This window comes from Marmota marmota, unplaced genomic scaffold (assembly GCF_001458135.2).
Source record: "Marmota marmota marmota unplaced genomic scaffold, marMar, whole genome shotgun sequence".
Lineage (NCBI taxonomy): Eukaryota > Metazoa > Chordata > Mammalia > Rodentia > Sciuridae > Marmota > Marmota marmota.
In genome coordinates this window covers 255,559-282,969 of record NW_026000272.1, presented here as the reverse complement: position 1 = coordinate 282,969, position 27,411 = coordinate 255,559, and the positions used below count along the sequence as shown (strand labels likewise).

At 42.8% G+C, this 27,411-nt stretch overlaps 1 protein-coding gene across 5 annotated transcripts in view; it reads left to right on the top strand.

The window, feature by feature from the left end:
* Znf185 (zinc finger protein 185 with LIM domain) overlaps positions 1 to 27,411 on the top strand; it is a 50,053-nt gene that overhangs the window by 15,269 nt on the left and 7,373 nt on the right. For 4 of the 5 annotated variants that reach the window (XM_048796962.1, XM_048796960.1, XM_015497998.2 and 1 more), the window contains 7 exons: positions 2,330 to 2,425; positions 3,185 to 3,274; positions 7,401 to 7,598; positions 19,518 to 19,715; positions 23,643 to 23,753; positions 24,915 to 24,995; positions 27,002 to 27,073. In XM_048796962.1, coding sequence (XP_048652919.1) covers positions 2,330 to 2,425; positions 3,185 to 3,274; positions 7,401 to 7,598; positions 19,518 to 19,715; positions 23,643 to 23,753; positions 24,915 to 24,995; positions 27,002 to 27,073 — 846 coding nt within the window. The remainder of the gene's footprint in view (positions 1 to 2,329; positions 2,426 to 3,184; positions 3,275 to 7,400; positions 7,599 to 19,517; positions 19,716 to 23,642; positions 23,754 to 24,914; positions 24,996 to 27,001; positions 27,074 to 27,411) is intronic. The other variant, XM_048796961.1, reaches the window with a different exon arrangement.

The window sequence follows — 27,411 nt, the reverse complement described above, 5'->3', positions numbered from 1 at the left end:
CTTCCTGGAGCTCTTGTCTGCTGCTTTACCCATACTCCTTCCCTTCATCACATCCCTTGCCGTCATATTTTACATATTTCCTTTCATTTACCTATGCTCCTGCCTTGTTCCTTCTCCTGCCCACTCCCTCCACTGGCTTGCAAGTTCCTCCAGAGCAAGTACAAGGCCTCACTCACAGTTGGAGGTCCAGCCCTCACCAGGACTGGCCCTGGGCAGGTGGAATGAACATGTGGGGAATACAGAAGGGACAAACTAATTAATGAGTGACCAAATGATGGATGAATCCATGCCTTATTACTTCTTGGCTGAGCTGTGAGGACCAACTAGGAGGCCTTTTGATCCTACCATCTCCCTTTCCCAAAGAGGAAGAAGCCCCAAAGTCCCCCCTTCTTTGCCAACTCTGCTCTGAGGGGTCAATGAGAGGAAAAGCAGCAGCCCAGGTGAGACAAGCTAAGAGACAAAGTTGTCCAGGTTGGTTTTGGGTTGCTGGACCTGGGTGGAGTCAGAAGTCACTTTCTCAGATGATTTGGGGAGTGGCAAGGTTCCACCTGTCCCCAGGTGGTTCCAAACCAAGCATGAATCATCCTTGGGGCAAAGGTTAGGAATGTAGATGTTGACACAAGTAGTTCAGTTCCAAACTGTACTAGAGTCCTTATGGGTCAGAACTGATGCTAGACAGTTGCAACTGTAAGATGCCTGTGTTCTCCTGCAAATCTGGCCAGGAGGGGTCTCGGGAAGGATGCCCTGCAGATTGCCTTCCCCAAACCCCTCCCAGTTGCCCCTACTTCCACAAGCCCACCAAAGGCCCCTTCCTCTAACTTTACTAGTTACAATGGGTTACTAGCCAGGTCCAGGAGCACAAGCCAATGTAGGAATAACACAGTAAGCCCAACCTCTGAAACCACTGTCTCTGAGGAGGTTCAGGAAAGGCCACTGTGCTGGGGACTCAGTTATTTGAACTACCACTAATGGGAAAAACTGCTACAGCCCTGCCTAAGCAGCTTGCATCTTTTTGCTATCTGCAAAGGCAGCAGAAAGATCTTCTGAAAAAAATAAATCAGATCACATTTTCCCCCTGCTTCAACCTCCCAGTGGCTCCCCACTTCCCTTGGAATAAAGTCCAAACCCCTTTTCCTGGTCCAGAGGGACCTGCATGGCAGCAGGAACTTTGGCCCCCATCAGCATTGCCTCCTGCCCTCTCCCACAGTGGCACACACTAATTTGCTCTGTTGGCAACCATAGAAGATTTCTGCTCCAGTGTGATTGAGTCTGGTTCTGGGTTGCTTTGACTTTGAATATCCATCTGTATCATCCTTCCTGCTTATGTATCTTCATAAAAGGAAGTCTTTGCTTTCTAGTTTCTTTAAAGTAAGAAAAACCTCAGCAGGGTATGGTGGTACAAGCCTGTAATCCTAGCAACTCAGGAGGCTGGGGCAGGGGGATCACAAATTGGGGGCCATCCTGGGAAACAGCCAGGACCTATCTCACAATAAAAAATAAAAAGGGCTGAGGATGTGGCTCACTGATAAAGCACCCCTGGGTTCAATCCCCAGTATGAAAAAATAAAAATAAAAATAAATAAAGCTAAACTTCAAGGTAATTTGCAAAGTATTCTGAAGAATCTCCTAGATTTTTTAGGATATTTAGCCCAGTCTTTTATAGCTGCTTATTTGTACTTGGTTTGACATTGATTTTTAGAAAACTCCTTTACTATCTTTCCAAAGTACAGGTTGTTTCTCTTGGAACTACCCTTCGTTTCCATTCATTTTCATGAGTTTACTCAACAACTGAATTTGGTGATTGTGGTTGCAAGTGCAATTGGCATAAACAGGCTTGGGAACAAACATGAAGGACTCATTATGTTACCCAAATGGAGGTTTCGAGCTTGTGTGGGTAATGGGGTGACCTATGAATATCTTTTCTCCCATTTTATGGAGACAGAGAATGTGGCTTAACACTGGGAAGCCTGGGTAAAGGAGAGCCACTAAATCTCCATCAACTGGGTGGATACAGATGGGCTGCTTTTTATAAGCAGCCCCAAGACCCAGTAAGAACAGAAATGTGTTAGCGTGTGTTATGGCCCAGGTATTATTATGTGAATGTGAATTCACTTACTCTTCTAAGAACATCTATGAGGCAGATAGGATTATCATCCCTATTTCACCAATGATAAAACTAAGGCCCAAAGAGGTCAGGTAATTGTCATGCCTGTCCAGCTGCCTTGGGATATAAGCTAATATTGACACCTAAGCATCCATTTGAGCAATTCCACACTCCCCATCATCTGTTGGGGTCCTGAACCTGGACCAGGCATGACCTCCTTCCACAGGGAGGGCTCTGCTGCTACCTTCACCCCTTTTCTGGACGATCAAGATGTGCATGATGCCAACTCTCATTCCTGCAAGCCTGGACCAGTGGCTATCAGGTAAGGGTGTGGTGAATTCCTCAGTGACCAGTCCTATTGCCAGACACAGTACTCAGAGCCTAACCTAAGTTCCAATGCCCTAAGATCCCCTCAAACTTCTCAGCTCCATGTCACCTTACATCAAGTGTCACAGGACAAGGTGTCAAAAGAAGGGGCCAGGGGCTGGGGATGTGGCTCAAGTGGTAGTGCGCTTGCCTGGCATGCGTGAGGCACTGGGTTCAATTTTCAGCACCACATAAAAATAAAAATAAAAATAAAGATATTGTGTCCACCTAAAACTAAAAACTAAAATAAAATAAGGGCCCAACTTGGAGCTGTACACACTCACTGGGGACAGTGGGAGAAGAGAAACAGAGGTAAGTCTGTTGGCCCAGACATTTCAGCACCAAACTTTATGGGCCCTGAGGTGGCAGGGGACCAGAGACAGAATGGAGGGCATCAGAAAGCCCAGCTTAGAAACAGATCCTGATATGAGGTCTCAGTGCACCTCTCCTCTAGGGTCTGCTAACTGATCCAGCAAGCAGGAATCAGGAAGAAGAATCTCAGGGACAATCAGCTAGCACTAGAGGCTTCAGTCCCAGGAGCACATAGCGTGTGGTTGGGAAGGACAAATGTTTCCAGGGACATAACTGAGAGGCCAGCCTTTACTGGCAGACAGTTTCCTTTTCCTGTTAGAAGGTATCTGGGAAATGGGAAGATCTGGGCCCCCAGCTTCCTTTGATCTGAGCTTCAGGAGGATCATGTGCTTCCTTCCCTCAGCTCCAGTACCACTTTGGCCTCTGCTGTCCTGGATGATAGGAAGAGTGACAGCACAGCAGTCCTGGAAGAAACAAAGACAGACCCTAAGGGGTAAGGTATTAGTAGACAGTGGTAAGTTTCTGGGGTAGAGAGAGGTAGCTCGAGTATCCTTTGGTTAGGAAGCCAAAGCCATCTAGGCTTGTGAGCTGGCCCAAGGCACATGGCAAGGACAAAAGTCCCAGCTTGGACCATCTGGCTTCTGCCTCTGGGGTCAGAGCTTTTTGCTAAGCCCTGTCTCTTCTAGCCTGGTAGTAGAGGTACTCTATAATCAGGAAGGATCACTCTTCCAGTCATCAACCACTGGGATGGTACCTACCCTTTGATGCAGGTTGGAGCACCCACACAAATCAGAATGTCTCTGCTTTCAAGGACTCTTAGGCTGTGTGTGGGTGAGAACAAAGCCTGGCCCACATTAGAAGAACACATCATGCTAGAGCAGGGAAAAGTGGGCCTTGGTACAGCTTCATGGGGATGTGGTTTCTGAGTTGTATCTTGAAAGGTGTAGGAGTCCTCAAGCCGAGGGAATAGGATATACAAAGTGCTCAAAAGGACCTGGCACTGCACAGAGCTAAATGTGGCCAATGATGAGACTGTATGGGGGAGTGGTGGAAGAGGAAGCTTGCTTAAGTAGGAGGGCTGATTGGCCTTTTGTTCCATGCAACAGCAACTTAAATTTGGGACACCAACTGTGTGCACAGCCATGTATTCATGGTGTTTCATACAGTACTCCCTAGTCTCACGAGGTTTTAGTGAACAGCAAGGACTCAGAACCTAGGTCTCCATGCCCCATGGGAAGGTCAGTGCTCTGAAGAAAACACCCAGGGTGCTGAGATAGAAAGAGGTGGCATTGAGGAGAGCTAGTACATAGGTGGGTGGAGGGTGGAAATTCAGGCACACAAAGACAAGGGAACCAACCCTATAGAGGGGAGACAGGAGCTGCAGATGAAGAACTGCAAACCTGATAACATAGTGGTGGGAATGTGCTTACCATGTTCCAAAGTCTAGAGTGGAGCCAAAGCAGTGGTGGGGACTGCAGATGGATAGGGCCTTGATTAACTATAATAAGGAGATATACTCTTCTTTCAAGTTTTAAGTCAAAGAGGAGCCTTGTGTGATCTAGGTGTTTAACAATGAATGCACATTTACATTTTCGTATTGCATTGCAGTTGCTTTTAAACTTAAACAAGAAGGGGGGGGTGTGCAGCAGATCTCTAAAGTATGAAGCTTTGTGTGCCTTTTTTCTGTTTAAAATTCCACTGACAATTAACAATGAGGGTGAGAACAGTACTGACAGTTACAGTGTGGTATGCTCACACTTACATGAGATGGATAAGATGGGGAAACAAGCATAGAAAGGTTAAATGTCTTATCCAAGGCCTTACAAGTGGCAGAACTGAGTCCCAAAGAGGAGGCTCAAAGAAAAACTTCAGGAGAAAACTACAAATTTATGAATTATGTTTGGAGCATATACTCACGACCCAGAATAGTAACTTGCAGCTGTTTACGTGTAAAGCACATTGTGTGGTTTCATCTAATGTTCTCCAAACCCTGCAAAACATCAGATTTCTGATTATGTTGACACAGGAGGAAACCAAGAGATAAACTCCTGTAAGGAGCAGAGCTGGAAATAAAAGTCAAGAGCTGGCCAACTCTAGAGCCTAGGGTCAGAAGTACTTTCCTCTGATGTTTAAATTTGCAAAGTCAACACAACAGTTTGTTGATGAATGTTTCACAACTTTGGTTGCATTTGAGCATTACCTGGGAAGAGTTTAAAAACAAAGGTCTTCCTGAGCTCCAGGTGTATGTTTAGATGTGGTTTTTCTGGGGTGAGCCTCTGCCATTGCGTGCATGCGTGTGTGTGTGTGTGTGTGTGTGTGTGTGTGTGTGTGTGTGTCTCTCTCTCACAGAGTATGGAACCCAAGATCCCATGCATGCTAGGAAAGCCTCCACCAGTGAGGTCCTCCCCAGCACCAACTGTTCTCTTTTTAAAAGCCTCAGCCCTTCCTGTGTTTATTGTCTTCTTCAGTCTTGGTGAAGAAGCATTCTTCCGGCAGGGCCGGCGGGCTTAGTGGTTCAGAAGGAGGGGCATCCCCAGACCTTCCGACTCCTGTTTGGCTGCCACGATTGAGGCTGGGTGGTACTAGGTACTGGGTTCTAAAGGGCACAGACCAGGTAGCGTTGCTAAACACCCTACAGGGCACAGNGCTTGGGGACGCTGTGTCCCTCAGTGGTTAGCGTTGCCTGCGGGAGATTCAAACCAAGCAAGCCCGTGCCCCGCTGAGAGCTCTCACCCTAGTCTTTCTATGAACCTAGTAAGTTCCACAAAGCAATGCCTGTGCCTCTCAGTGGTTATGGACATAGTTCCCTTTAAATTTGATGATGAAGCACAAAGTTATTTCAACAAAGTTATCCCAAACTTTAGGAACTTTACCCTATCCCAACTTGGTTCTGCTCCATCACACATATAGGGAGAATCAGTACAGTACAATAGGTTGACAGCATGGACTCTGGTGCTTGAGTTTAAATCACAGCTGTCACTTACTAGCTCTGTGACCTTGGGTGTATCACTCATCTCTGGGCCTCAGTTTCCTTAAGTGTAGAATAGTAATAGTAATAACTTTTACTATATAGGGTTGTTGTGAAGGTTAAATGAGTGTATATGTAAAACACATAAGATTTCTTGGCACAAAATATTTTATAGATGTTACATTTCTTGGCATAAACTACTGGATAAATGTCAGATGCTGGTTATCTGATAAAACCTTCAAGCCAAATGAAGTACCTTCAGGGGATAGCTCCTTCAGCCAAAACTATTCAAGGATCCTGGGAAAGCTGTTCTCTTTTTCACTTGACCAGCTTTATTGGCCTGATTTCATTTCACAAGACATTGTATCTCATCTCCTTCCTTCTGAAATTTTGATATCAGACTTTACAACTAAAACAGATGCTGTTTTCCTCTTTGTTATTGCTTAAGTGTGGGCTTTTCAAATTTATGTTTTTCCTACATGAAGAGCAGGGGAATTTTAGGAACATTCACTTACTGCTGTCAACTGTTGTCAACCAGTGGAGGATTCTAGTGGAGGTCTTACAAGAGTGGAAAAGGACATTGTCTTTTCTATAAAGACTTTGGTTGTTTTAGGAATTGGTCGTTTATGTATTATGCAACTGGATCTATGATGTTACATTTCTCAACAAGTCTTCCTGGGAGTATTCAACCAAGATTTCCATTTCACAACCTATATGAGGTACATCTGTTAAAATCATAGAGACCCTGCTACCAAGGCCTAGGATGAAGACTTATTCTTCCATTTGTTCCTTTGTTGCATTGGAACCAAAATTACTCTTTGTGGAGAATCTTGGCTCCATTTACCAACTTGGTGAGGACAGCCTCTATCACCATACTAGTTCTACAAAGGATTTACACTGCTTAGTGCAGCTGGAGGTGGAAATTGATTTTATGTCCCTATTGGGAAATTTTTGTAACTTTCCACATAAGTTTTAAGAATTGCATTATTTTCAAGGTATGCTCCCTGAAAACCATATCCATCACTCCCATTGGTATTCCAGCTTGAATTTGCAGAGCCTGATTTTATAGAATTAATGTCCATAAATAAAGAGTCCCAGGGATGGTGTAAATTGGTAGTGTGTCCCTATCTTGGGGTTTCCCCTAGCAGGTATTGGAAACAGACTGCTGATACGTAAAAGTTGTGTTTAGGGTGACCCAAAATTCAGGTGATGCTGAATATTTGAATGCTGGGCTCATGCTGTGAGTTACCCAATGCTGTTTTTGCCCCTGGCCGAATAGTTCCTGGAAGCAGTACCTTGCACCTTGGGGCAGGAATGGTGATGGAAGGAGTGTGCAAGTGGAGCCTCAGCTCACTTTTTCCATTTTTTTACCTGCCCCTCAAAATCTGCTGCCTGGGACATCTGGCGAGACAACCCCCTGTTGCAGGATTGGCTTTATTTATTACACATTGGAGGCTGACTTTTAGTGACAAGGAAGCAGGGGTGCTGAGGTCCTGTGGAGGAGGATGCCACCCACTCCCTCAAGATGGGTTTTTTTCTGGCTCCTCTGTGTTCTACTCTCAAGGACATAAGCCCCTCCATGCCCAGCAGACGTGACAGCCAGCGTGCAGAGGGTGAGCACTCCCTTCATAGTGTGTTCATTCTTCCTCAGCATCTCAGCGGCTTATGAAGAGAAGAATGTGGCCACCAAAGTCTGTGAGGTCTTGCAGGAGACGCCTGAAGTCCTGGGGGTTGGCCAAGGAGACCCAGCTGCACCCACTCCACAACCTGTAGATCTCAGCATCCCAGAGTGGCAGAACACCCCTGCTGCACCTGAGCAGCTTGTTGAACTGGAGAACTCTGCCAGCAGGTAAGGTCTAAACTCCACTGGGCTCCTGCTGGCTGCAGCCAGGGCTTTATAGGGGGCAGCATGACACCTGTGGGAACCACTTCCTCCACTCCATGCGGATGCCTGGCATATTACACAGTCAGGTACTTGCACTCCTGCTCTGTAAGTGGAATCATGGTAGTGATTCCCTGGGCAGTATTAGTGGACTTTCTGTGATTGGAGGAAATGTGATAGTGCTGTGATAGGTGGAGATGTCTGTCCTCAAGTATAAGAAGGCTAATTTCCCAGTGCATGTGCACTCCAGGTTGGGGTTCCAGTAGGGCAGAGGCCATTTTTATGCATAAAGTTGTGCTGTCAGAGAATGATAAAGCATGAATGACACAGACTGTGAAAGAGGGAGAGCAAAAGAAAGTAAAAATAGGAGAGTAATAGGGTGAAGCAGAGAGAAGGTCAAAGTGAGGAAAGGAGCAAATGTGAACAGGCGGGGGACAGTGAGTGGCAGGAGATATAACAGGCAGTAAGTTGTTGTATGTCATTGTGTATGAGTAAGAGGGCAAGTGTGATCAACACTGGAGGTGACCATGTGGTTTAGGTGGGGAGTTTTGAAGTCAAAACCCTGCAGAAGGCATAGAGCCTGCCTTTGCCAATGCTGCATTGTCCTGTACATCTATGAACACCTTCACAGATCATTGAATATAGTATGTGTTGCTCAGTGATTTATGGGAATGCAAACAGAAGCACTAGCCACTTCTGCAGATCTTAGCAAATGGTTTCTTACACAAGATTGAAATGCTAGAAATGAGCCAACACTCCCACTGTCCCCTGAGACAGAAGATGGTGGATTCAAGCAAGGAATCTGCTGTGGGGTACAGCTGGTGTCTGTGCCTCCTTTTGCAGGGAAAAATAAAAATATTCTCCACCCTCATGGTTCTGGGCCTTTTTATATCATGGTGGTTCCATAATTAGTTAGACAGGAGGAGGATAATTTTAGGTCCACGCTCACCTGTTAGATAATAGGTTTTCTCATTTAAAATTATCTAATGCATCTTTGACTTCATGGCCCTAAGTTCTGAAAGGACCCAGTTCAAAGACTGACCATTTTTGAACTTCTATCACCTTATATTGCTTCATCCATGGATTAGTGTTCTATGCAGTTAGGAAGTAATATAAAAAGTGCAGCCCATAGATGAAGGATGAGGTGACTGGTTCTAGTTTTTGTCTTTTTTGTGGGGAAGTGGTTGTGATGTCAGGAAAGATTTTTTTTGCAGGTGGGGTGAGGTTGGAGCTCAATTTTGAAGGCTAACAAAGAGTTTGCCTCATGCATGTGCTAGAGAAGGCATTCCAGGTAGAGGAAACTAGATACTTGGAGAAAGGTACGTTTATAGGAAATGAATGTGGAATCAGGGTGGCTGCAGGGAAGAAGAGTAAATTGGTAGCCTGGCATGAAGTATCAACAGTGGACTGGGCAGGCAACTGCTGTGAGGGTTGAGGAGTGCAAGCCACATCCTGAGGTTCCCAGAAGCCACTGATGGTTTCCATGCAGGAGAATGCCATGGCCAGATGACTTATGGGAGGATCAGGCTATGTGGGAGGGCATAGCAGGACAAGGCAGGAGGCCCATTAGGAGGCTTTTTAGGGCAAGGGAGAGGTGACAAGGCCTCAGTGTCGTTGAATTATTAAAGGTAATGGTGAGGGAGAAATGGAAGCTAAGGCTGATGCCCATATTGTATGGCCAGGTGACTAAGTAAATGATGACAGGAATGAGCTAAGGTTGAGGAGATTGGAGGGATTGCTATGCAGATATGATATGGTCATCGAACCATGTTCAATTTGAAGTGCCTGTAGAGGATCCAGGGGTCCATGACAAGTAGACTATTGATTAAACAGGTTTGGAGTTGAGTGAACATCTGACAAGGGGCTACAGAGTTGAGAGTTGTCAGCTTACAGGAAATAACTGAAGGGAGTGAGTAAGGTCACTTGGAGAATGTCTTTGGAAGCCAGTGTGTACACAGCATTCTCTGCTCCTGTCCACAAGTTCCCATGGCCAGTTGTCCCACAAGCCCTTGACTGGGTAGGTAAGTTCATGTGGTTTGAATGCAGAGGGAGCCTTCCTTATAGGATGTACATCCAAACCACCTGCTTTGTCAGTGGATATTTGTATCTGTTTTCTGCTTTTCTGTCTTAAAAAGAAAAGAAAGCAGGGGCTATTAATTATTGGTCTCCTAAAACCCTAACCAAGTATAAAAATGAAAACAGGTAAAAAGAAGAGAGAAGCAAAGGCAGAAAGGCCAGAATTCTAGAAAATAATATTGAAGAGTCTGGGGGAGGAAGAGGAGCTGTGGAGTAGTACTTGAAGGAAAATTTTGGATAAATGGAATAATTAGGAAAAGTGCAGTCATAGAAAGCAAGCCAGGTTGGTCTAACTTACTGGTGTACTATGTACCCTGAAATAAGCCCACCCAATTTGGCTGCCCTGAGGGTATGGTGAGATACCATGGGAACATACAGAAGGAGCACTTGAGTTATCCAACCATGTGGAATCAGGGAAGATTATACCAAAGTGACAGAAGATCATTTTGAAGATGTACTTTGCTAGATGATGAAGGAGAGCTCCAGGAGATATAGAGATTATCTTGTGCTAAAATGATGATAGGTAAAATTGTGGTATGCTTTGGGAGTACCCTAAGATTTGATAGGGCTACATTTTATGGTGATAAGGAGTGGAGGAGTTGATGTTGGACAAACAATGCACAGGAACTATGTTACCATGGAAGGCCTGAGAATGCTAGACTTGGAAGGACAGATTGGCCCTTAACTGGCCTCTGGGAACTTGCAAGATAAACAGTTATCTATATTAATATAAACATTTCCCTAAATGAGAAGAATTAAGGCAGACTGCACCTATATTGTACAAAGAATATGGTTGATGCTAAACTCCTGATTACCTCTGGGGACCTGAAATTTTGAGAATCATCAAACCCAAGGGTAGTTGTAGAGAAGACCCCCCAACACAGATGGGCACAGTCATTTGTATGCTATAATGAGGACTTTAGAGTTTCTCTGAAGGAAAAGGAATATCCAGGAAGGGTTGAAGCAGGGGGTAGTGATATGGTCAGATTTGTGCTTTGGAGTGGTCTCTGTGGCAGTAGTGAAAAGTGTAGACTGAAGATGGGCAGAGTGGAGGAAGGGAAAAGTCACTCCTCCATGGAAGTGAAGATGGTTAAAGGACTAGGGAAATGGTTGTGAAGACACAGACAGAACTGTAAAATAAATACAATGGACCCAGAATTGAGCAATGAATAAGACTTGGGGGAGCAGTGAGGGAGAAAGGAGTGTTTATTCACAGAGCCACGTTTGGACTCATTTGACTTAGTGGAGTATGTGATTAATCTTGGCTCAGGTGATGGACAACCTGCCACTGTGCTGCCTAGAGCATACTGAACAAGTACCTAGTCCATGGAGATACTGAGCCAAGGATTACCCCAGCACACTGTGCTGTGTTTCTCAGGTAGGCACCAGCACTCTGCCCTCTTTCCCACTTAGTGGTCCAAATTCTGAAGCACACGGGTGTGATTGTGGAAAAGTCCCCTTTCCAGACGCAAAGGGTTTCGTATTTCTAGTATTTGGATCTGGTCAATGGCATTGGATCTCAGCATACTGGGTTCATCAGGAAGTGTAAATGATGATATGCCACCTGATGGGCAGCATTTAGAGTCTGGGCTAGGGGAGCAAGGACCACTTACAGCTAATAGTCATAAATAACAAGCAGTCCCTCATACCCAGTCTGTCTAGCACCAGCAGGAAAGTCACTGGGTTACTTTCCTAGTGGATGAGGCTTAATTCACCTGGGATTCCACAAAGGACAGAGAGACAGAGTGAGAACGTACAGAATTGTGAGGGAAAGTGCTTGGAGGACAGGAAAAATCCTTGTCAGTATTTTAGGATTGTTTTAGTCAGCTTTTTTGCTGCTGTGACTAAATGACTAACCAGAACAATTGTAGGGGAGGAAAAGTTTCACAGTTTCAGAGGTCTCAGTCCACAGACAGTAGGCTCCATTCCTCAGGGCTCAAGGTGAGGCAAAACATCATGGCAGAAGAGTGTGGCAGAGGGAGGCAGCTGACATGATCAGGAAGCAGAGAGACTCCACTTACCAGATACAGAATATATACCCCAAAGGCATGCCCCCAATAATGACCTCCTCTCACTACACCCCACCTGCCTCAGTTAATTACCACTCAGTTAATCCATCAGGGATTAATTCAATGATTAGGTTAAGGTCATAACCCAATCATTTCTCCTCTAAACTTTGCATTGTCTCACACATGAGCTTTTGGGGGACACCTCACATCCAAAACATAACAAGGATGTCTGAATTTATGAAGTTAAAATCTTTTGAGGCTGGGCTCAGTGGTGCATGCCTGTAATCCCAGCAGTTTAGGAGGCTGAGGCAGGAGAATCGCAAGTTCAAAGCCATCCCAGCAAAAGCAAGGCACTAAGCAACGCAGTGAGACTCTTTCTCTAAAATACAAAATAGGGCTGGGGATGTGGCTCAGTGATCAAGTGCCCCTGGGTTCAATCCCTGGTACCCTAAGGAAAAAAATCTTTGAGAGACCAGGCAGAATAGGGATTTCTCATGGATGGACCAGTTATTATTTCATATGGGGACATTTGGTATGCACCAGCAGGAAAGAACCACAAGACAATCAGTGCTAAACCTTAGGCTAATGGAACACTGAGTCTTCATCAGTTTAGTAATTTTTAATAGTCCATTAGGTGATTATTTCAGATGACCAGGGATGATCGGGACTATGTAATTTTGGGTATAAAGGAAGTACTTACTTGGATTTACCTTTTAATATTTTTATTACTTCATTTAGTTATACATAATATTGGGGTTTATTTTGACACAATCATATAAGCATAGAATACAACTTACTTCATTTCATTGCCCAGTATTTCCCCTTTCCCTCCCCTTCTCTCTCCCCTGTTCCCCTTCCTCTACTCTGTTGGTCTTCCTTCTGTTTATAGCTCTTTTAAAAAAATAGTTCTTGGGCTGGGGATGTGGCTCAAGCAGTAGCACGCTCGCCTGGTATGTGCGGGGCGCTGGGTTCGATCCTTGGCACCTCATAAAAATAAAATAAAGATGTTATGTCCACCGAAAACTAAAAAAAATTCTCTCTCTCTCTCTCTCAAAAAAATAGTTCTTTATAGATCTACATAAAGGTGAAATTCAGTGTGGTATATTCATTTATGTACAAAGCATAGCATTGAATTTCCTGAATGACTTTACCAGTGAAATTAGTTCCTCAGCCACTTGAAAGAACCAGTAGAATCACCATGTGGGAAATACTTATTCTAACAAAATTTCAGCAACAGTACTGGCAATGAGGGAAAGCTTCAAGCGAGTAAGAGAACATACATATAAGAATATGAACATATTTATACACATGAGATGGGGGAATGGAATAAAATAAAATTGATGATAAGGAAAAGTCATAAACATCTGTATATTAACAATTCTATAAGCAAGTAATGCAAATTTCCAACTGAAATAAATGGTGAACAAATTAGGTTTTTAAGGGGCTTGGATTATAGCTCAGTGGTGGAGTGCTTGCCTCACATATATGAGGCACTGGGTTCAATCCTCAGCACCACATAAAAATAAATAAATAAAATAAAGGTATTGTGTCCATCTACAAGTAAAAATATATTTTAAAAAATTAGTCTTTAAAAAATAATCTGGGTTATGTCCATTATTTCCATTCAGGACACTGAATTTGAAAAATTAAAATTAAAGAGCTCTAGTTGGGGATATAACTCAGTGGTTTAGCACTTGCTTAGTCTGTGTGAGGTTTTAGATTTGTAGCATACACTGGAAAAAATAAAAATAAAAAAATCTGATGTTAAAATAAACAATAAAAAACAATCTGGGGCTTGAGGTTGTGGCTCAGTGGTAGAGCACTTGTCTAGCATGTGTGAGGTACTGCTAAAAAATATTTTAAAAAAAAGAATAGCACCATAAAAAATAATCAAAGCTATGACTAATAAAATTGCATTATTGTTGTCTAATATCAGGCAAAGCAGAACCAGGACTCTAATAAGTAGAAATATCTCATGGACACTGAGGACACTGATATATCTTTAGGAATTTTATAGAATTTATGAAATGTTTATATTAATAACATTTTATTCATTAAAATTATTTTTAAGGAAGACTCAGCATCATTTTGGCTTTGACCATGCAGTTTATATAATATTAAACAAAACTCAGTTCTTTTTGTCTTCTTTCTTATTACAAGATGAAAGAACATTTCCTTTGGGACTTTATTGTAATTTAGGAATTTGGGGAGATGGCAAAATGTCAGAAGTTATCAGGAGGTCTTTAACGTTTGATTAAACAGGATTATGAATTAGTAAGAAATAATACTTGGTTATATCTGGTACAAAGTAGCAAAAAATCTTAAAGTAACCATAGAAGGTAACATGATTATAAAGAATCTTACTACCTTTTAGAATTGGAAAGAGTTTCTAAAATAATAAGGAACATGATAGGATAGAGAATTATTTTTATTTATTCTAATCAGTTATATATGACAGCAGAATACTCTTTGATTCATTGTACATAAATAGAGCACAATTTTTTACTTCTCTGGTTGTACACGAAGTATGGTCACACCATTCATGCAATCATACATGTTCCTAAGGTAATGATGTCCACCTCATTCCACCATCTTTCCTATCCCCATGCCCCCTCCCTTCCCCTCCCTCCTCTTTGCCCAATCCAAAGTTCCTCCACTCACCCCATGCCTACACCCCTTTTATAGATTAGCATCCACTTATCAGAGAAAACATTCAGTCTTTGGTTTTTTGGGATTGGCTTACTTCGCTTAGAATGATATTTTCCAACTCTATCCATTTACCTGCAAATGCCATAATTTTATTCTCTTTTATTGCTGAGTAATATCCCATTGTGTATATATGCCACTTTTTTAAATCCATTCATCTATTGAAGGGCATCTAGGTTGGTTCCACAGTTTAGCTATTGTGAATTGTGGTGCTATAAACATTGATGTGGCTGTGTCCTTGTAGTATGCTGTTTTTAAGTCCTTTAGTATAGACCAAGGAGTGCGATAGGGGAATTATTTTGATAAGACAAAATCTTTGCTTTTTAGACATATTACTCAGAAGAAAGACCATTTATAACTTTTTATTAAGAACAAATCAGTGATCCAAGAAAATTTTGTTTTAACATAGCCAAACTTTATTTTTGCATTAGTGTAATATTTTATACTACATTTACTTTTTTATTTTAAATACATTAAATTTTAATAAGTTTTACCATGACAAATAAAATTCCTTATCTGTATACTTTGTAGGATCTATTTATTTTTAAAATTTTATTTTTTCTAATTTGTTATATATGACTGCAGAATTCAATTCAATTCATATTACACAAATAGAGCACAATTTTTCATGTCTCTGGTTTTACACAAACTAGAGTCACACCATTCGGGTCTTCATACATGTACTTAGGTTAATGATGTTCGTGCTTTATATGATTTTAAAAATATCCATTTACATTTTGTCTTTCATAAATTTTGGAACCATTAGTCACTTTAGTTAAGGATAAAATTGTTCTGTTTTCCTTAACAAAAATATACTTTGCTTATGTTGCACAAAGTTATTTCCTTTTGTCATTACTACTTTTAGTATTCTCATTTACTGAATGTAATTTTAGCCATTAAAAACTTCTATTTTTATAGAGAAAACCAAAAGGTAGGTAATTTTGGATAGTTATGCATCAGGATTTTCAGCACACTAGTAAAACATATAAGTATATATCACTAAACTTTTATAGTTATATACTTATTATAGTATAATTTTCAATGTGGACAAATTAATATGTTTATTAAGAAATCCAAAATAGCCTTTCTGGAACATAGAAAATATGAAACAAAAAGACATAAACTTAAAGATTAGATTTACTAACTACTTATAAATGATCTAGGTATGTAACAAATATTTATTAAGTCTAAGGTTTTAGGTTACCATAAAGATGTTAGAAACTGTCTTAAAGCTAACATATTATAAAACATAGTTATGGTTGAAATAAAGTTTGTCAGAATAATGATTTTTACCTGGTAAAAATCAATTTTGCATTTTAAAAATTTAAACATTTAATGGATATAATACTAGCTTACCTGAATATTAACCGTGTTTAAGTCTGGGAAGTATATATACAGTTCAGTAAAAATATATTCTATCCAGGTATGGTGGCACATACCTAAAATTCCAGTGACTCAGGGGGCTGAGGCAGGAAGATTGCAGGTTTGAGGCCAGCCTCAGCAATTTAGCAAAATCTTGCCTCAAAATAAAAACTAATAAAAGACCAACATGTTGGTGCACTCCTGTAAACCCAGTGGCTTGGGAGGCTGAGGCAGGAGGATGGCAAGTTCAAGGCCAGTCTTACAACTTAGAAGTTCCTCAGCATGCTAGTAAGACTTTGTCTGAAAATGAAAAATAAAAAGGGCTGGGGATGTGGTTTAGTGGTAATGATCCTTGAGTTTAATCTTTGGCACAAAAAATACATATATACAGATACACACACATATGTGTGCACACACATATACACATATATACACCCAAATATATATATATGTATATGTGCATGTGTGTATATAATATATATATATTATATATATATATATATATATAATTTCTTGAATTATATGTAATCTGATAACTCAGACAACAGCTCCTTTTATTATACTGGTCTTGGCAAAGTTCTAACTAAATTTGTAAATTTCAATTTTTAAATGCTTTGGGTTAATTTTTATATGAACACTATTTTTGTTTACATTGGAAATATTATTTCCTTAATTTATGGGAGTCACGATTATTTGATTCATATAAATGCCTATTTGTAAATAAATTAGAAAAGAAGATAAGGTATTCTTTTTAAATATATATTTTTAGTTGTAGATGGACACAATACCTTTATTCTTTATTTTTACGTAGTGCTGAGCATAGAAACCAGTGCTCCACACATTCTTGGTGAGTGGTCTACCCCTTGAGCCACAAACTCAGCCCTGAGGATAAGGGATTTTAAAATTAATTTTGTAATATCATTTGGAAGTATTCAAATATTTTAAACACACAGACACACACACACACACACACACACACATACCTGTACAGACCTTATGACTTTAATTCTAAATTTTCAAGGATGAGTTGGCCACAAACCCAGAAATATGAAACTCAGTGGTTTACATAAGCCAGCTGGCTGTGATCCTGCGTCCCATGCTGGTGAATTTCCCCCAGGATTATATTTCTGGGAGAGGGGGCAAATTGAGGTTTCCTTTTCAATATGAGGGCTGAAGTATCCCCCCAGGTAGATTCTTGAGATTTTCTTTTGCCCTTATGTGTCATCTGTATTTCAGAGGCTGTTGAGTAAATTTGGGGTGAGGGACCAGAAGAGGCACCAAGCAGATACTGGGGTGTCTCTAAGCCCGTCCTAGTGGATGCAATACCCAAAGTGATTCCAGTGATGTTTTTCAGCCTCAGTGATGTTTACCCCCTTTTGGGGGTAGCCCAGCCCCTGGAAAGGCTGGAAAGGTGTCTAAAGCTCCAGTGACTGTGTTCAGTTGAGAGGCTGGAACTAGAAGAGGAAGGTCTTGCAGGAGTGACAGAAACTGGTGTTGAAGAAAGAGAGATGAAGGGATTCAAGTAGGTGACAGAAAGGTCCAAGGTGATGGAATGGAGGGAGGGGGGATATGGGGAGAGGGTGATGAGAAGGGGAAAATATTGGATGAGTCAGTTTGGGGAGACCCCAAATTTCCCAAAGAGGCCATAGAAGCTCCAAGTGATCCTTTGGAGAATTTTGCCATTTCCAGAGATTCTGGACATTTTTGTCCATAGGGGCATAGCATAAAGTGAACGTATGCTAATTCATTGTTCCAATACAGTGTTGTGTGTTACAAAACAAGTAAAAAAAAAAGATGTTAATACAGTAATTCTGCATCTTTGTTCTTCATCTCAAAAAATGGCATCACCATTGAGTAGGGTCTTAATCAAGGAGGTAGATGGTATATTTAATGCATGTTAAGTGTGATGACTATGGGATTTGTAAGAGGTGAGGTCAGGAGACAGATGCATAAACAAATGGGATTGGAATGTGGAGGTGTGGTTTAGGACTGAAGATAGATATTTGGGAGTCCTCTGTATGTCAGTGGCAACGAAAGCCTTAGGAATGAGTAATATTGTTTTGGGAGTACACATAAAGTGAGAATAGAACACAGAGTTTGGAACCTTAGAGGAACTCGTGTATTAAAAGTTAAGGCTGAAGAAGAGAAGCCTGTCATAGTGATGAGGGATGAATAGCTAGAGGGCAAGGTGGCTAAGCAGTGTGTCATCCTGAGGAAAAAATTAAATGAAAAGAGGACAGAAAGTGGCTAAATGTTCCAATGAACTGGACTTGTTAGAAACTTTACAGGAGTGTGTTCCAGGGATGATCCTTATGCAAAAACAGCCACCTGCACCTGCCAACAGTTTGTGATGACTAAGACAAATACAAAATTGCCAGTGTAAACTTTTACAGCAGTTTTGACATCTGCAGGACATCTAAGCGTGTCATGAGTAGAGTTATATGGTTGAGAAGGGTAGAGACCAGTTCTGTGTTGTAGTGAGTCCCATGGTGTGGGAGCTGTGGCTATGATACCACATGTAGGAGCCAGGCAGTTGAGGGATGGGAAGTTAATTCAGCACGAACAGTTTTGTGAAAGATGTAACAGTTTCTGTGGAATATTGATGGCAAGGGACAAGAGTGAATGTAGACAACTCTTTCTATGGTGTTTGGCGTGTGGAAAGGGAAGACAAGGGGGTAAGTTGGGGGAATACTGTTGTTTTAAATGAAACATTTAAGTGATTGCTCTAATTTCAACTTCCAACCCACCATCATCCATAGAACGCGGTGGACAAGGGAGAAAGGAAGTCCCCATCCCAATTGACATTTACTAGCTGTAAACACCGCCTCTCGATTTTCATCTGTAAAAACAGGATGAAGATACTATCGGTTTGTAGTAATAGCTGTGACTACTTAACAGCAACTCGATGGGGGTCCACAGCTGTGACAACAAACCTGCCTAAATACGTGTGCACTTGCTTGTGCGGGTAGCCTGGGCCATAGGGGTAACTGTTGCAAGTACGTCTGCGCGCCGCCATTTCCCGGAGCCCCATGAAAGTACGTTCCTTGGCCAGGCGAAATGGCCGCGCGGGTGAGGCGAGCCTCTTTGGAGCTAGTCCAGAAGCGGTGCCTGTGCCTGCCACGAGGTGGTGCGCAAGGACCGCGGATGGGCCCGTCCTCAGGCAGGCCCCGCCCTACAAACTTCAGGTTCTCTGAGCCCTTCCCACTCCGTGAATTCAACAGACTTGAGAATGTAGTGAGCTTGTTGGGTCTGCTCCTGCTCTCGCCCCAACCTAGCCTGCCAAGATATCCTGGGGAGGAAACTCCTGCTCAAATTGCCAGGTCTTTGTGGGTCCTAGCCATGTGCACAGGTCTTCATAAGGACTGGGGCCTGGGCAAAAGCCTGGATAGTTTACATCTTTTTAAGAGGAGCACATGAGTTAGGGTGGAGAAGGACTGCAGAAATGAAATATGACAGTGACAGGAAACAAGACAGGGATGCCAGAGTGTTTCCAGCCAGGAGAAGACTGTCAACATTTCACTGAACCAAGATGAACTTTGCCTTTTAACTGACAAGGAAGCAGGGGTGCTGAGGTCCTGTGGAGGAGGATGCCACCCACTCCCTCAAGATGGGTTTTTTTCTGGCTCCTCTGTGTTCTACTCTCAAGGACATAAGCCCCTCCATGCCCAGCAGACGTGACAGCCAGCGTGCAGAGGGTGAGCACTCCCTTCATAGTGTGTTCATTCTTCCTCAGCATCTCAGCAGCTTATGAAGAGAAGAATGTGGCCACCAAAGTCTGTGAGGTCTTGCAGGAGACGCCTGAAGTCCTGGGGGTTGGCCAAGGAGACCCAGCTGCACCCACTCCACAACCTGTAGATCTCAGCATCCCAGAGTGGCAGAACACCCCTGCTGCACCTGAGCAGCTTGTTGAACTGGAGAACTCTGCCAGCAGGTAAGGTCTAAACTCCACTGGGCTCCTGCTGGCTGCAGCCAGGGCTTTATAGGGGGCAGCAAGACAAGACAAACACACAAACTAAACAGGTCTGTTAACCCAATGCAGGTGTGAGTGGTTAGGAACCACAGTGAAGCAGACCACAAATAACCATCCCAGGTGTAGGTCTCCAAAGGTTTCAACTTGGAACAATAATAGCAAATTCATTGGACAAAGCCCAGCACAGAGAACCATGTTATCTCATATCCAGTTAGAGCCTAAAAACCTGTTTTGGGGTCAGTATTCAGGGTACTTTTGCCCTTCAAGGACTTAAAAGATCTCAGGAACATATGCCCTGCTGTGTATGGGACTCACTGCCAGAAGTAAAGGCTACAAGTTTGATGACAGCTTTCACTGCCATCATCACCAGAATAACCATACATAGGACAATAACTCACTTCCATGGTGATGACCTAGGGTTGTGCGCTAATTGCAAAACGCTAGTAATAGTAGACCAAAGAAATAGAGTCTGTGAATTTTCTGAGACACAAGATGGGCCAGTAAGGAGCAGGACACCAGGGATCACTCAGCACCATTGCTATGCTTTCCTGTAAGTAGCTCAAATTTCCCAAAGTGGTACTTTTCTGGCTCCTGGCCTCAGTAGAGCAGTGCCTGTTGACACCAAATCACAATATTTCCAGCTTCGAAACCTAGATAGCTTAAACAATATTTTTTTCACATTGGAAAATTAGCTCTCAGTTTTTTAACTATGTTTTTGTAAGAAATCTGCTAATTAATTGCCCACTAGCTGGGCACAATAGCACACACCTGTAATTCCAGCAGCTTAGGAGGCTGAGGAAGAAGCATTACAAGTTCAAAGCCAGCCTTACTAACTTTGCAAGGCCCTAAGCCACCTAGCAAGACCCTGTCTCTAAATGAAATATATAAATGACACATGATATGGATCAGTGTTTAAGCACATATTCTGTCTATTTTCATTTATAAAAATACAAGGAAATTAGAAGTTATTGGATCAGACAAGTGTGGTCTCAGAAAGGGCTTCACAGCTGTCAGATCAACATTACTAACACAGAGAGCAAGAGAGAATGTCATGATTTGATGATGTTCTTCCCATTCCTGCCAGGTAATCTTTATCTCCATCTCTGTGATAGAATTTTCTGTCCCTCACATTCATCATTCCTAGGAACCCACCATTGACTCCAGATCCATCATTATATGCAGTAGAGGTTTCTGATCCAAGGCAAGACTTACCTTATTTTCAAGATTCTTCATTTCTTATGCATTGTATCTTAAGCATGTCTTATGCATTTCCTGTCCCCTTACTTGATTTTGAATTACTTCTTTCTCTGACCTGTCTCAGTTCTAGGAAGTGGTCCAACAGGAATTAGAACCCAACAGTCAGAGACCAGAGACTGCACTCTTAATTACCATGATATTCATACCACCTATCTATTCATGATAATCCCAGAAAAGAAAAAATCCAGTAGAGTCACAGGGAGGGGTGCAAGCAAAATACATCATATCCAGGATGGTCAGACAAGGATTTTCTGTTGTGGGAATAATTCAACTAAGACCTGAAGGAGTTTACTTTTCAAAGATCTTGTGAGAAAGCAACATGGGCAGAGAAGACAGGGAAGAAGGCCTGAAAGTTGGTAGGAAGTTAGGTTAGCAGGGGCAGGAGCTGGGCTTTGTGGGATCTTGTAGGCTAGGAAGAAGAGGCTGTTGGTGGGGGGAGGTGGGATGTTTTCTAGGAGCACTGGAGGGCCCATGCTGCTAACAGTGTAGTCCTAGAGGACTCCAAATGGAGGTGTTTTTTTTTTCTTTTTATTTTTTTTTGCCTTGCCCTTTCAGTTCTGCTGTCCCCTCAGCTATTCCCCAGACATGGATCACAGCATACCAGAAACTTGCTAATTGTTCAGTCAATGGAGGATCTTATTTACCCTTGTAAGCAATTTGTTTTTCTTTAGCTCTGCATTTTATTCCTCATCTATCTTTCCAGGTTCCCATCAGAACTCCTTTTTCCATCCAGTGCACTTTATCTAATCTCTGTGGTGCATTTCTGCATCACAGGGTGATGTAGGAATAGGTGCAGTGTGGTTGGGTGTATTGAGATGGGGTGTCTCACACTATCCATGGTGGGAGAGTAGGCCTTCACTTGTTATCTATAAAGCCATGATAAGTTTGGTACACCTAGGAAACTACATCTGGAGCTTCAGTTGCACATGACATTTTGATAGTGTAAGACAAAAAGCTAGGTAGGTGATACGTCATGATTGTTCTAATTCCCACCCCCTGTTATACTAGTTGAGATCTCAGGCCCTGGATTCTCTGGCAAGGGGGTTGTACCCCAGATTGTGGGCCAGGTGGTTGCAGCCATATCCATAGCACAGTGTGATTGGCAGTATGTTGCAGAGAAGCTCAGATCAGGCCAGGACAGTGAGTATCGTGTACACACCGTGGCCAGAGGCTGCTACAGGATGAGCTGGAAGAAAAAAATAGGTAGTCACTGGTGATGCCTAACAGAATGTCTTGAATTGCAGTGGGCATTTGTGCTGACTTTGGGTATGGGACTTGTGCCATGGGGGTAAACAGAGTGAGAGCCAATAGGGGCCTTTCCAAAGAAGGGCCTTGTGAGCTGCCTTGGGGGTGAGATTCCCGAACAAGGCTGGTGTTGCAGCCAAGGTGTGAAAGTTCAAAAAGCCATAAGATCTGTCAGTTTCCTGTCTCTGCTAATGGTAAAATGAGGTGCACCTAACTTTCTTACTCATCAACATCTATTCATTTGGCCTTCTGCCCCTTGATTTCATGTTCTCCTGAGAGTCCTCTGCAGGATAGGGGAAGAGAAGCTGATGCTAGAAAATGGAGTGTCTCCTCCAGTAAGGAGGTGAGCTGGGCTTAGCCTTTGGGCTGGGTTTTGTCTTCCTCTTATGCTTCCTCCTGATTGTTGCATCCCTGGCAACTGCATGAGTAAATCACATAGGTCAAAGCCCTTGGTAGTAGTTAGGAATTCAAAGTGGATATTGGAAAATTAGGGTCTTGCCACTGACTCACAGTGTGACCTGGGCCATGTCTCCACTCACTTTGCCTGAGGTTTGTCATATGCAAAATGAGAAGTTCTATTCATTGATCTCTCAGAAGCCTTCAGAAGCAAACGATGAGTCAGGCATGCTGGTGCACACCTGTAATCCCAGTCATTCGGGAGGCTGAGACAGGAGGATCACAAGTTCAAAGCCAGCTTCAGCAACTTAGCAAGGCCCTGTGCCGCAGTCTGGCTGGGCACAAAATAACCAAGCCACCACACAAGCCTTGTAGATTCAAACAGCAACTCTTTATTCCCGAACTCTCACCGGCACTCTTCACACACGTTCTGGGAAAAATACACTCCCTCCACGGGCTCTGCGTACCAATTCTCTCAGAACTCAACGGGAACTCAAGGAGTGGGCGCCTGAGGCAGCAGGATATGCCCTATTCCCAGCAGGATCCACCCTAAACCTGGAGCCACCCTAATCCAGCAGGATCTACCCTAAACCTGGAGCCACCCTAATCCAGCAGGATCCACCCTAAACCTGGAGCCACCCTAATCCCTGGGCAGGGTCACCTTTCAACCAAAAATGCCATGTGTCATTCCTACTTGGCTATGGCTCTCAGCAGCCCTGACCAGTTTTATGAGGCCCTGGCTTAAAATAAAAACCAAAAAAGGGGTGGAGATTAACTCAGTGGTAAAGTGCCCCTGGGATCAATCCCCAAAAAAACAAAAACAAAACAAAACAAAAATGCAGATTATGAGTGATTTGCAGGTATTGTTTCAAACCCACCAGCATTCATTAAAACTTACTGAAGTGGGCCTTTGAGATTAGACCACATTTAGCTCAGGAAAATGTCATGTCTCTGTGTTGATATGCTCTCCCCTTCCTCCATCTATTTCAGGGTGAGAAGTCCTTCAAACTGCATGGTCACTGTTACTGTCACTGGTGCTTCTGAGCAACCTCATGTTTATATTCCAGCTCCCCCAGTTGAATTGGACTCCAGCTCAACCACGTAAGAAGGGATACCTAGCAACCTAGGAGATGCTTTCTGAACACAGGGGGTTCCCTATTTCTTCTTTAGAGGTAAAACACCCAGCTTTTTTTCAGTGTTGCTTCTCCTGAAATGACTCCCCCAACTCCCAGCACTCGCCACTATATAAACTTCTACTGGTAGCCTGGACACAGTTATAGCACACCCACACCTTCTTCTCCCTAACCCAGTAAGAAGCTGAGATGGTACTTCCCAGGGATTAGTGGATATAGCCAGCAGAAAGGCTCTTTCCAGAGGACCTTGATAACATGCCTGTGCAATTGGCGTGGGGTGGTCAATGAAGGCCTGTGAATGCCAGGCCTATGTCTGTTTCTCTCATGTGCCCTCTACCTTACCTGCATTTCTGGCTGCCTCTTAGCCTGCAGGAATAGATGACATTGCAGGGAGCCTATTGAGAGAGTTACATATGTGTTGAGTGGGGACCAAAGGGTTCTCTGCTGATATCAGGTCAGCAAGCTGAAATGTGCAGGATGGAAATGAGGGCCAAATTTGGGGCAATGCTGAGCCCAGCATGAAGCATAACTTGTTTCCAATGCTGCCAGAAACCTTCCCGAATAAGGTGACTTCTTTGGCATCTGAAACTCCACAAGTGAGAAGGGAAAGGTGAGATTTGACATGGAGATTTTGTACTAGCTGAGTGCTTCCAGGAAGGGCACTGGCTGAAAAGGACTGGCACTCTGCATTTAAGTCTTGGAGGATGTCCTGGATATGGGCAGAGAGGATAGAAAGCACAGCCCCAGAAAAGGGATTGAAAACCTGTTGGACTAAAGTGCAGAAGTCTGGGGAAAGGGTGGGGTCTTGAGATCTGAACAAAGAAGGTCATGTCACTGTTGCTTGTAGGGAGCCTCATTCTAGAGCTCTTGGTCCAAACACAAGGTGAGATGAGACTTTTTAGCTCCAGTCCACAATAGTGTCAGCAGCCTAGCAGGTCCATCTGCTGCTGCCTTGGGAGTCTGGTGTATTGGGCGGGGAGCCTACCAGCACCTCTATGCTAGACCTTTCCATGAGCTTCTGCAGTTCCTTCAACCCAGCCTGGCTGGACTGACCTCCATCGTGGGCCAGGCTCAGTCCTCTGGAATCTTTTGGTATACCTCTTTCTGTTCTACTCTGCTCCTTGTGCAGCAGAGGGATTCTTTTCGTGAAGGAGTACATGAATGCTAGTGAAGTGTCTTCTGGGAAGCCAGCATCTTCATCTTATGGCAGGTAAGAGCAAGCCTCAGATCCTTCCTTGTCATGGCCTTTTCCTATATTTCCTCCTCTCCTGTATTTCCCCCTTCCCCAATATCTCATCAAGGGCTTGGGCCAGAGTAGCTTCTGTATAATCACATGTTGAATGGGTGACTAGTGCAATTATCTTCAGATGTGATTTGTACATTTTCAGGTGTTCTACCTGACTAGGTGATTTTTGAGTTTTCCTGTTACACTTAATTTATCCTGTACCTCATTTCCAGTGCCATCCCTTTCTACCTGTCCTTGTTGCTTTCTTTTGTGAAACCCCAAGTATATCCCTTTTTACAGAGCTGATGGTGCCCCTGGGGACCACCTAGTTCATTCCATTCTGTTCCAGATCACAGGGCTTCTTTCTTTGGCTTCCATGCCCTTTCATGCCAGGATGCCTCATTTGAACACACAATAACTAGCATTCCTGATATATCTATAACTTTTCACTGATATATTTTTATGTGCTTGCCCTCTGACGCCATATGGAAGGAAAGGGTAATTCTGTGTCATCTAGGTATGACCTATCTGCCCACACTGACAAGGGGTACCTTTAGGAAATAGTGTTTTTATTTTTTTTTAAATGACATATCATCTCACTGCAGGGGTGAGGATAGGATTGGGCCTCTGGGCTTGCAGACTGGCTTTCACCAGGGCTGTGAATCGATGAGCACAGCTCTAGCTCAGTCTGCATTGGTTGGCTCATTTTCAGCAAGATGCTCAATCTCTGAGCCTCATTTCACTCATTTATAATTCCTTAGAATTTGTAATTACTTAGTTTTTGATAGCTTTATTTAGTAATAATTTACTCCTTTTAAAGTTTATAAATCCAGTGAGCTTTGGTATACTCATAGAAACATGTAGCCATTACCATTAACCAATGTTAGAACATTTTCATCACCCCAGAAAGAAACCAGAGGCATATTAGCAGCCCCCCTCCATCCCTACCACCCACACATCTATTTTCTGTCTCTATAACCTTGTTTATAACAGGGAGGTTTTGAGATTAGGAATAATGTTCATGAAGCCTCCAGAACAGCCATGGGAAAGCTGTCTTTGCCATCTGGTATTTGCTTCTCTGAGAGTCACTTGACTGAACTATGTCCAGCTTCTGCTTTTTGTTCTTCTTGTCCCGCCAGTCTGTTAAATTTAATTCTCAGACTCTGACAAATATATTTTAAAATTGACTTTAACCATTAGTCAAAATATTGTCTTATGAACAAACCTATACACTTTTCTTTAGTGGGCAGTGAGAAATGAGAACTCGGACTGAAAATCTAGCTAACCCTTTATTCTGAGTATGACCTTAGGCACTCTGCCTAGCCTCTGAGCAGCTTTTTCCTAACTACCTCATAGGGTCACCAGTTGACTCTTAAGGGAATGGCAGCTTCATTAAGGATTATCTCAAGGCTTGTACCTATTTAGTCGTCCTTCCCTGGCAATACTTTTTAACCATCGGTTTTTATATAAATTGCAATATTATTGAAAATGAGAATACAAAATTTTAAAAAACCTATTTTACCCCTACTCCCACCTGATAACCCAAGGACAAGTATTATATTAAATGTTTCCTTCATTTTTTTCCATCCCCAGTGTCTCATTTCTGCTGTGAGTAGGCTTCTGGTGACTATCACATTGTAATGCAGACATATATATGGGGAGAAAAGTTCTGTTTCTGTTGGTCAGTGGACCTGAAATTCCTCATGGTATACACAGCCTCCAGAATTACAACCACCGCACCCATGTCATCTCCCTTGCCACAAGGGGGGTTCTTTGTGCCCCATGAAAGAACTCTTATCAAAGAGAATTATGCCTCCTTGGTACAGCCACTATAGTATCAAGTACCATTTAGGATCAGAGGTGATGGTTGTCAATGTAGTCACATCTGGCTTGTGGCCAGAGGGTTAATTGGAAAACTGTCCATTATGCATCATGATGATAGTGATCTGGCTTCCATCTTCTTTCCTCCTTTTCTCCATCATACTCTGCAGTGTCAGCAACATCGAGAAGTCATTTGACATGGAGAAGAAACTTCTATATGACAATACATCACACTCTGAGAGGTATGTCTGCTTTCATACTAGGGAGCTCCATACCATATGTGTTTGGTTTTATATGGTGATTTGTAGCTTCCAACCTATTTACAGGATTGTCACAATAGTGCAGGACACTGGAGGGTAGTACCTCCCTTATCAGGATGCCACACTAGGGACAACTAAAGCCTTTGAACCCAAGTAAGAGCAAAGGGTAGACAAAAAAGGTTACTGGAAAAGGAAGTTGTGTCTGAGAGCACAAGGTGCTCATGTCAGCAGTAGTGATTCCTCAGAGTAGAACCTAATTAACTAGTACCTCTAACCAGAAGTCAAAAGAAAAAAAAAATAACTACAAAAGAAAGATGAGG